General features: G+C 47.2%; 1 protein-coding gene across 1 annotated transcript in view; it reads left to right on the top strand.

Annotated features, from left to right (window-relative positions):
* Positions 1-3,639: 3,639 nt before the first annotated feature.
* The window catches only part of LOC147007381 (uncharacterized), a gene marked incomplete at its 5' end in the record, with an annotated part of 42,512 nt that continues 34,606 nt past the window's right edge, over positions 3,640-11,545 (top strand). The window contains 2 exons of the mRNA XM_085867216.1: positions 3,640-3,726; positions 11,022-11,108. Of these exons, the coding sequence (XP_085723342.1) occupies positions 3,640-3,726; positions 11,022-11,108 (174 nt within the window). The remainder of the gene's footprint in view (positions 3,727-11,021; positions 11,109-11,545) is intronic.

The following is an 11,545-nucleotide window of genomic DNA, read 5'->3' as shown; positions in this document are numbered from 1 at the left end:
GGCCTTTAGGCCTCACCACGATCGTGCCAATCGGCCCCCGCGTGGGATAGGGTTGTTCGCCAAATTCGACTTTCCTAAGTACCCACGCGGAGGGTAGACCGGGCGATCGCACCTCGCCGCAGATCGACTCCGGACACGGGCCACTTAAGCGACCCGTTGCGTACTATCGGGATAACCGAGCGGTGTCAACGTCGGCCTCGGCGGTTCCGAATAATTATCAGGCGTTTTAAGCCCACTACCAACCCTTTACGTGAAGCAATATGGAGATTCAATTAAAGAAAAGACGAAGCGAAACGGGAAAAACAGTTCAACATAATGCACATTTATTCCGCGGCACACGGAGAGCACACATACTGTATACAACTACAACAATTATGCACCAAAAGCAGATGCTACAAAAGAAACACAACAATGCAGATCTACTACCGACTACGCGAGCACATGGCAACACTTACATAGTTTTACTTTACAGACAGCGCCGACAACACATTTACTCAAAAGCAAAAGAAAAGGGCCACCCTCAAAGACAAGGGGGCAGATGGGGCCTGTGGGCCGCGAGACCGGGTGGATCCTTCCCGTGTCTTGTGATGAGCCGCAAATGTGGCGGCGCCCCGACTCCGCGCTCCTTCGTGGGTTTCGTTGGCACTGCTTGGAGTGGGGTGGGAACGGGGCCCCTTTTCGCACTATCTCAGCCCGGGGGGGAAAAAGGGGGGGATTGTTGATGCTCTGGGGAAAGAGGATAGCTGGCTTGCTTGGGTCCCGCGACGAGCGACTCCACTGCGAGCTCGTCGCCGCCCGCCGTCTTCCTTGCCTTGGACCCTTGTCCGAGAGGTCACGATCTAGCGGTCGTGCTCGCGGCCGACGCCCGGCCCCGCAATAGTCTGACCGCCTATCCATGAGAAATAAAACGTTCACACATGTGATGTCATAGGTCACATGGTTTGGAAGCCATATTGGATTTACCCTGAAACCGACAAAAATCTTCTTCTCCAGAACGACTGGACAGATTGAGGGGAAATTTCACAGGAATGTTCTCCAAGCCTTGGGTGTTAAAGTTTGTGAAGGAATAATTGAATCGTCACATGGTTTGGCAGCCATATTGCATTGAATAAAAATATTAAATTATGTTTTCTCTGGAACCGCTTAATCGATCAGCATGAAACTTCACATTAATGATCGAGTCGTGATGGGGAATATAGGTTTTAAATTTCAACCTGATCGGATACATGGTCTGGCAGCCAGAATTATTTAATTTTTTTGATCTGGGTTCTTTTTGATATACAGTACTCGGACGTGCCTGTACGTGCGTGCCCGTACCTGTGTGCCCGTGCGTGCAAAAAAAAACTTTCAAACCACGTGCCAGAAACAACAACCACACCAGGCCGTTCCTTCACTCTTGCGTGCCCATACGTGCGTGCCCGTACGTGCAAACCAAAAAATTAAAAAAAATAGAAAAATTTTCAAACCACGTGCCAGAAACAACATCCACACCAGGCCGTTCATTTGCTCTCGTAAACGACTACTGGATTGGGGCATTGTGTTTATCTATTAATGCGCATAAGAAATCGATAAATTATTCGAATACATTAAGTCATCATGATCCGGAAGTGGTGTGTGCCCGTACGGAATGTTCACATGCATTCCACGAATTATCGCTTGTATTGAAGTAACAACTGCTGTGATACTTACATACACAGAGTTAATTAAAATCAAAATTAAAATCAAGTTTACCTCCCTGTCTTTGCTTGCCATGACATTCGCTGCCATTGACCATTGCCACTCCTACGCCATGGTAACTAAGGCACCGATCCCCATGGTAACCAGCACTGCACGTGACGTCATCGTCAGCCGGCCGCTCACCGGCCTCTGCAGCCACGCCTATGCAGCAACGTGTCCTTTCATTGGTTGGTCAATAAATAGCCATAACTTGGGAACCACTTGTCCGATTTATATCAAATCTTGAAAAGGCACATCCACAAGGCACCAGTAATATAACTGGCAAGTTTCAATTCGATCGGACCAGTGGTTGTCGAGAAACAGCGGACACACACACACACACACACACACACACACACACACACACACACACACACACACACACACACACACACACACACACACACACACACACACACACACTGCTGGAATTATAGATAGATATATTTTTTGAATAAGGCTGGCTTGGCTGTGCCTGGATGGGTTTGAGAGTAGAGGAGGAGCAGCTGAAATGTGAATCCTATCCACGTTCCTCCTGATGATTTCATCTGAGCTTTTGCTTGTTTGAGCTCCTTCTGATGACTCCAATGCAGGACTTTATCTGTTTGGTCTTTCATTTGATTATTCCCATGCTTTCGAAGAAAAGCGGGAATATTGTGATTGTCTCCGCCATCCATCCGTCCATCCGTCCATCCGTCCGTACGTCCGTCTGTCCTACCCTGTAACTCCTCCTACACCGTTTGAAATAGGAACTTGAAACTTTGGGACATAGTAGATATATGTATGGGGAAGTGCACAACACTTTCGGATTTTTGATATGACCCCTCGGGGCCGGGCCAAGGGGTTGGGGTCATGGGGGTCGATTTAAAAAAAATGTATTTGCCATTGTACATGGTAAATTCTTTTATAAAGAACTTTCTTATGTGGCCCCCATGAGTGACATACAGTCAACACCGGGTGAAGTAGCGTGCGCCAGTAATCCGGCGACTCGAAGGCTTGGGTTGGAGGATCGCTTGAGGACGGGAGCTCTGCGCTGGGCCGTGCTATGAGAGGGTGTAGGGCAGCCCGGAATCATGACGAAACCCAATCCTTATCCCTGTGACGTAAGAGGCGACCATGGTTGCGTCAGGAAGGGCATCCGGCGTAAAACCTGTGCCAAATCAGTATGCGGATCATAATGGATGATCCGCTGTGGCGACCCCTAACGGGAGCAGCCGAACGACGAACAACAACAACATGACTGACAAACAGTCACAGGTTTTACTGCATTTATCTAATTGATTATGAATAATTATAATTAATATTATACACAGTTCATTCCTATGATTAATTTGCTGGACAGTGTTAAATTAATGTTTCATGAAATGTTGACATGCCTGCAATGACTTCTGATTGAGTAAACGTAGTAAGTCCTTGGTCATTAAACACATCAAATAGAAAAGAATAGTCAATCCATTTTGCAAGATAAAATTTCACCTGGCGTTAATGGGACAAAGCAGTGCACTCGGGAATATGTGATGGTGTGCCATGGACAACGTATTTCTAGTTCCGTATGATTTAGGCAGACGATGTAAATCTTAATTTTTTTTTTTTAATAAAGTGTGTTTTCTTGCCTGTTTCTCTTTATTTTTGGTTGCATAGAAAGTTATTTTCTCCCAATGTAAACATTCGGTGTAGTTTAATATGGTTAAGATCATTGAGGTTGTGTCTTCTGCCCTCTCCACAAAATTTCAAATGTCACAAACACGTTTTCACTTTTCTCAGCGTGAAAATTTACACTTTTACAGTCTGCTATATGGAGCTTATAGTTCTTATGTGTGCACGTAGGATGCACCAGATCATCTCCTTGCAGTCTGTAAGCATACCACAAGAGTCATCCATAATCACTGTTGTGAAACTCCATGTTTTTGCTTTTGTTATCAGATTTTGGAATGGGATGTTCTCGCGAATCTTGGAAAAGGACGGTTTGGAACCATATTGGACGCAAAGAAAGTTCACTCCGATAAAAAGGTACAAGGATACACTTCCTGTTCTTTCCTTTCAGTTTCTTTGAGCTCGACCACAGCTCGTGGAAGAGTGTAAACACAGCCACTGTACAATCATTACCACTCCTGTGATGGTTGAAATTAGGTCATCGTCATGATAATTCACGGTCTGGTGTTTGTGTGTGGGTTTGTCATGCTCCTCCTCCTACAGTTCTGGGCTGATTACATTTAGACTTGCTACAAAGGAATAGGGTGACCCCAATTAGTGTGTCGGGTTATTTTTTATCTTTGCCGGTGGTCTTTTGGAGGTGGGGCGAGGGATGGTATGCAAATTCTCCATGTAAATGTGTACCGTGTAGCGCCGCCTTCAGGTGGGGGAGGGTCTTCCAAGTCACATCATTTACAGCACAATATTCCTGTCGCCACATTTTCCAGTGCAATGAAGTGTTTGAGAAGAGAAGGTATGTTTTTGCTTCATGCATGTAACCCGGGTGATTTCTTTGTTGAAACAGCTGTTTGTTATCTATACACCACCCAAATAAAAGGTATGTGTCAGAAGAACGTTTTGTATTGTTGCGGGTCGCGCCCGCCAGCGTGCGAGCGGCCACGTAACTCGAATTGCGGCACGTCGCCCACCGGACGGACAATTCTGTCGTGACCCTCTCGGACCAACGCCGGGAGCTAGTCACGGGTGGGCCTTTCGGCCTCACCACGATCGTGCCAATCGGCCCCCGCGTGGGATAGGGTTGTTCGCCAAATACGACCTTCCTAAGTACCCACGCGGAGGGTAGACCGGGCGATCGCACCTCGCCGCAGATCGACTCCGGACACGGGCCACTTAAGCGACCCGTTGCGTACTATCGGGATAACCGAGCAGTGTCAACGTCGGCCTCGACGGTTCCGAATAATTATCAGGCGTTTTAAGCCCACTACCAACCCTTTACGTGAAGCAATATGGAGATTCAATTAAAGAAAAGACGAAGCGAAACGGGAAAAACAGTTCAACATAATGCACATTTATTCCGCGGCACACGGAGAGCACACATACTGTATACAACTACAACAATTATGCACCAAAAGCAGATGCTACAAAAGAAACACAACAATGCAGATCTACTACCGACTACGCGAGCACACGGCAACACTCACACAGTTTTACTTTACAGACAGCGCCGACAACACATTTACTCAAAAGCAAAAGAAAAGGGCCACCCTCAAAGACAAGGGGGCAGACGGGGCCTGTGGGCCGCGAGACCGGGTGGATCCTTCCCGTGTCTTGTGATGAGCCGCAAATGTGGCGGCGCCCCGACTCCGCGCTCCTTCGCGGGTTTCGTTGGCACTGCTTGGAGTGGGGTGGGAACGGGGCCCCTTTTCGCACTATCTCAGCGCGGGGGGGAAAAGGGGGGATTGTTGATGCTCTGGGGAAAGAGGATAGCTGGCTTGCTTGGGTCCCGCGACGAGCGACTCCACTGCGAGCTCGTCGCCGCCCGCCGTCTTCCTTGCCTTGGACCCGAGCTATTCGAGCTCCTCCCCAATTCTCCTCAGCCGACTGGAGCAAACCACCTCGACCGCGCTCCCGGCTTCCAGGCTTCCCCTGGCTGCAACAAACCACCTCGACCGCGCTCCTGGCTTCAGGCTTCCCCTCTCTGCAGCTCCCCGACAGACTCTGAACCCCGACAGACTGCCACTCTCCAGACCCGACTTGACTCACGGCTCCACAGACTGCTCCTCTCCAGAACCGACTTGACTGCCTCGACCTTTTCTCCAACTCCCTAAATTCGCCCAGCGCTCGGCGCTTTATCGTCCGGCAGGAGAACCCCTATGCAAATTTCTGGATCACAACGAGCTTCAGGGTGGAGCCACGCTCGCCCATTGGACGGAGAAAAAGGGGCGTGAGTCTCCCCTGATCCACGAATTTGCATATATCGATTCTACTCCGACGCGCCTGGAGGCGGGGCCAAACCGCCCCGCGCTTGCTGATTGGACGGATCAGAAGTGGGCGTGTATCATTCCTGATCCGACTTCTCCTCGGAAAGGCCGCTATTTGCACCCGCGGCTCAGCGCGCGTCCCGCACGAAGCCAGGACAGCCTGACGCTCGGTGCCCACATGCGGTGCGGGAATGGCCGCAGAAGGAGAGGCAAAGGTGGTGGAGGGTTTAAAGTGCTGGTCCATGGCCATGGCGACGTTTGGAATGGCGGTGATGCGATGTTTGCGGGAGCGAGTTGTGAAGGTAAAGATCGTGGCTGTTGGCGTTGTTGTTGTTGTGAAGCGGCGTTGCGGTTGGTGGTTGTTGTGTGATGGCGGTTGAGACGTGGTTGGTTCAAAATAAAGATAGAACAGAAAAACGGCTATCGTAAAGGGTCGCAGCCCGAATGAATCACATTTATTCCCTCTAAACAACGGGTTTGGGGATAACTACACATGTACTTACAGAGATATCTCACCTACGGGACCTGAATGGTGGTTTGCGAATTTCCTCAACCGCAACAGTATGTTTGGAATAAGATCGCCCGTCAGGTGGGTACTCTGCTCATCTGGACTAATCTTGTGAAGCTGCCTTTCAAAATAATTATAATTAATCACACAGTTCTCATCGAGATACCCACATGTATGATGGAATATTTTAGCTTATCCCAATTTTTTTTCCTCCTTCATCAGTTTCTGCATGAATGAAAATTCACAGAAAGTAAGAAAAATATCCGCTTGTTGTGGGCTGCAATTCCCACCCATGGGAATTCACTTAACCTGTTGAAACATTATCCCACAAAAAGACACAAAAGTATAAAATAAAATAAAATTTACAGCATCTTTAAACTTCTGCTTATCAAAACAATGAAAACTTGTCAATCAAGTTCAAAACCTTGTCAATCAGTTTGAAGATCGATTCCCTCACGAGTAATCCACATTTGTATAGAAAGTTAAAAAATCAAAAACTTCAACTGACTTGATATAAAGGTATCTAATTCTGTCTAAAAACTCGAAAGTATAATTTATGCTCCAGAAAGAGTTTATACCAGAATTCTTCTCAATTGTTTAATAATATTTCCTGAACTGTTCCAAAACAACTTGTAAGCCTGAGTGAACTAGAATACCGATAACTGTTTGGTGGAACACGACCTGGCACTCGCGATTAACCGACACTTGTACGGGTTTTTTAATGAAGAACTATGACGTATTGTTGCGAATCTGGAAGCCATGAGCACACAACATACAGGTCCTATAGATTAGTTATATCGGTAAGTACATGTTGCCAGTTAGGGTCCCGTCCCTGGTCTCATGGGTAATTAAATGTTCCTGCGCTGTGGAGTTATTTTAATAGTCAGGTTTTCTTTTCGTTTATTTTTACACCAACATCAACGCCGACCACACCGCATCATCCTCACCTTCACTTCGCTCACTTCACCTCACTCTGGCCGACGTCATGATGGGCGGAGTTCAAGGAGGAGCCGCGTGGCGGCCCTCGACCAATCAGCGTGCAACGAGTGAGGTGACCGTCGCCCGGCCAATCAGATCCTGCGACAGGAGGAAAGGGCTCCGCGTGATGTCACCACGCCCGGGCCAATCAAGGAGCTTGCCGCCCGTTTTTGGCCAGTGAGAGAGACGAAGAGCGATTTGTGCACCAAAACCTGCCAGTGAGAGAGGGAGGGTCGCGAGGAGGTGCCCCCCTGAACAGGGGGTATAATTATCGGCACGGTCTGCGCGCATGGGGGTTCTGGTTCTGGCTAGAAGTGCGTACACGGGGGTTCTGGTTCTGGCAAGAAGTTCGCTCAGGGGTTCTGAGGGTTCTGGCAAGAGGTGAACATCTGCACGCAAGGTGGTGGAGCGCAAAAGCGTCTGCGCACGAGGTGGTCGGGGCAACGGAGGGTCTTCTCCTGCCAGCTTTCGCCCTGTCGATTTCGTTCGCCTGGAGCCATGTCGTGAGGGCGTCTGGATCGTGCTCGGGGTCCAGTTCTGCCTCGAGGACCTGGTCCTTGAAGACCGCACGAGGCGGACAGGTCCAAGACAGGCCTCAATAAAGACCATTTTGGTCCGATTCTTTTGGGTGTGTGCGTATGTGTGTTTGTGGCGTCAATCTCTAAGTAGTGAATGGTATAAGTGCGTTGCTGTACATACGTGCATTTCTTTTGACCGGTTTAACTCTGCCCTTATGTGCTCCCCTCATACCCTCATTGTGAATTAATACCCCGATTGTTAAATATATCAGCTCGTTCATGTCTTTTCCTCCATTGGCTTAGTGTGCTGCGTGTTGGAGAATTAGCCAGGCTGTTGCTGCTATAACGGGATATTTGGGACCGACGGACCTCGGCGATAAACCGCTCGGATCACACACGGTTCAAGTACGCGAAACGGCTCGTTCCGTACGGGTGCCGTCGAGGGTGTGGAGAATCGGTAAATCGCCACATGGTCTCTAGTTATTTTGAAAATTGGCGAATAACCGCGTACCACGTGGTAGAAATATTGACCCTTCACGGTCCGATAAGGGACCCGTACTTCTCGGACTTTTCCGAAAAAGTACGATCGAAATTCCGGGTGATCGGTCGAGCCGACTCTGCTGCTCCATCTAGCGGTCGTGCTCACGGCCGACGCCCGGCCCCGCAATAGTATGACCGCCTATCCATGAGAAATAAAACGTTCACACATGTGATGTCATAGGTCACATGGTTTGGAAGCCATATTGGATTTACCCTGAAACCGACAAAAATCTTCTTCTCCAGAACGACTGGACAGATTGAGGGAAATTTCACAGGAATGTTCTCCAAGCCTTGGGTGTTAAAGTTTGTGAAGGAATAATTGAATCGTCACATAGTTTGGCAGCCATATTGCATTGAATAAAAATATTAAATTATGTTTTCTCTGGAACCGCTTAATCGATCAGCATGAAACTTCACATTAATGATCGAGTCGTGATGGGGAATATAGGTTTTAAATTTCAACCTGATCGGATACATGGTCTGGCAGCCAGAATTATTTAATTTTTTTGATCTGGGTTCTTTTTGATATACAGTACTCGGACGTGCCTGTACGTGCGTGCCCGTACCTGTGTGCCCGTGCTTGCAAAAAACTTTCAAACCACGTGCCAGAAACAACAACCACACCAGGCCGTTCCTTCACTCTCGCGTGCCCATACGTGCGTGCCCGTACGTGCAAACAAAAAATTAAAAAAATAGAAAAACTTTCAAACCACGTGCCAGAAACAACATCCACACCAGGCCGTTCATTTGCTCTCGTAAACGACTACTGGATTGGGGCATTGTGTTTATCTATTAATGCGCATAAGAAATCGATAAATTATTCGAATACATTAAGTCATCATGATCCGGAAGTGGTGTGTGCCCGTACGGAATGTTCACATGCATTCCACGAATTATCGCTTGTATTGAAGTAACAACTGCTGTGATACTTACATACACAGAGTTAATTAAAATCAAAATTAAAATCAAGTTTACCTCCCTGTCTTTGCTTGCCATGACATTCGCTGCCATTGACCATTGCCACTCCTACGCCATGGTAACTAAGGCACCGATCCCCATGGTAACCAGCACTGCACGTGACGTCATCGTCGGCCGGCCGCTCACCGGCCTCTGCAGCCACGCCTATGCAGCAACGTGTCCTTTCATTGGTTGGTCAATAAATAGCCATAACTTGGGAACCACTTGTCCGATTTATATCAAATCTTGAAAAGGCACATCCACAAGGCACCAGTAATATAACTGGCAAGTTTCAATTAGATCGGACCAGTGGTTGTCGAGAAACAGCGGACACACACACACACACACACACACACACACACACACACACACACACACACACACACACACACACACACACTGCTGGAATTATAGATAGATATATTTTTTGAATAAGGCTGGCTTGGCTGTGCCTGGATGGGTTTGAGAGTAGAGGAGGAGCAGCTGAAATGTGAATCCTATCCACGTTCCTCCTGATGATTTCATCTAAGCTTTTGCTTGTTTGAGCTCCTTCTGATGACTCCAATGCAGGACTTTATCTGTTTGGTCTTTCATTTGATTATTCCCATGCTTTCGAAGAAAAGCGGGAATATTGTGATTGTCTCCGCCGTCCATCCGTCCATCCGTCCGTACGTCCGTCTGTCCTACCCTGTAACTCCTCCTACACCGTTTGAAATAGGAACTTAAAACTTTGGGACATAGTAGGTATATGTATGGGGAAGTGCACAACACTTTCGGATTTTTGATATGACCCCTCGGGGCCGGGCCAAGGGGTTGGGGTCATGGGGGTCGATTTAAAAAAAATGTATTTGCCATTGTACATGGTAAATTCTTTTATAAAGAACTTTCTTATGTGGCCCCCATGAGTGACATACAGTCAACACTGGGTGAAGTAGCGTGCGCCAGTAATCCGGCGACTCGAAGGCTTGGGTTGGAGGATCGCTTGAGGACGGGAGCTCTGCGCTGGGCCGTGCTATGAGAGGGTGTAGGGCAGCCCGGAATCATGACGAAACCCAATCCTTATCCCTGTGACGTAAGAGGCGACCATGGTTGCGTCAGGAAGGGCATCCGGCGTAAAACCTGTGCCAAATCAGGATGCGGATCATAATGGATGATCCGCTGTGGCGACCCCAAACGGGAGCAGCCGAACGACGAACAACAACAACATGACTGACAAACAGTCACAGGTTTTACTGCATTTATCTAATTGATTGTGAATAATTATAATTAATATTATACACAGTTCATTCCTATGATTAATTTGCTGGACAGTGTTAAATTAATGTTTCATGAAATGTTGACATGCTTGCAATGACTTCTGATTGAGTAAACGTAGTAAGTCTTTGGTCATTAAACACATCAAATAGAAAAGAATAGTCAATCCATTTTGCAAGATAAAATTTCACCTGGCGTTAATGGGACAAAGCAGTGCACTCGGGAATATGTGATGGTGTGCCATCGACAACGTATTTCTAGTTCCGTATGATTTAGGCAGACGATGTAAATCTTAATTTATTTTTTAATAAAGTGTGTTTTCTTGCCTGTTTCTCTTTATTTTTGGTTCCATAGAAAGTTATTTTCTCCCAATGTAAACATTCGGTGTAGTTTAATATGGTTAAGATCATTGAGGTTGTGTCTTCTGCCCTCTCCGCAAAATTTCAAATGTCACAAACACGTTTTCACTTTTCTCAGCGTGAAAATTTACACTTTTACAGTCTGCTATATGGAGCTTATAGTTCTTATGTGTGCACGTAGGATGCACCAGATCATCTCCTTGCAGTCTGTAAGCATACCACAAGAGTCATCCATTAGCACTGTTGTGAAACTCCATGTTTTTGCTTTTGTTATCAGATTTTGGACTGTGATGTTCTCGCCAATCTTGGAAAAGGACGGTTTGGAACCATATTGGACGCAAAGAAAGTTCACTCCGATAAAAAGGTACAAGGATACACTTCCTGTTCTTTCCTTTCAGTTTCTTTGAGCTCGACCACAGCTCGTGGAAGAGTGTAAACACAGCCACTGTACAATCATTACCACTCCTGTGATGGTTGAAATTAGGTCATCGTCACGATAATTCACGGTCTGGTGTTTGTGTGTGGGATTGTCATGCTCCTCCTCCTACAGTTCTGGGCTGATTACATTTAGACTTGCTACAAAGGAATAGGGTGACGCCAATTAGTGTGTCGGGTTATTTTTTTATCTTTGCCGGTGGTCTTTTGGAGGTGGGGCGAGGGATGGTATGCAAATTCTCCATGTAAATGTGTACCGTGTAGCGTTGCCTTCAGGTGGGGGAGGGTCTTCCAAGTCACATCATTTACAGCACAATATTCCTGTCGCCACGTTTTCCAGTGCAATGAAGTGTTTGAGAAGAGAAG

Source organism: Eptatretus burgeri, unplaced genomic scaffold, assembly GCF_056783735.1.
Source record: "Eptatretus burgeri isolate ZD-2024b unplaced genomic scaffold, Ebu_testis_v1 Ebu_testis_scaffold_220, whole genome shotgun sequence".
In the NCBI taxonomy this organism is placed as follows: domain Eukaryota; kingdom Metazoa; phylum Chordata; class Myxini; order Myxiniformes; family Myxinidae; genus Eptatretus; species Eptatretus burgeri.
This window is presented reverse-complemented; position numbering and strand designations above follow the sequence as displayed.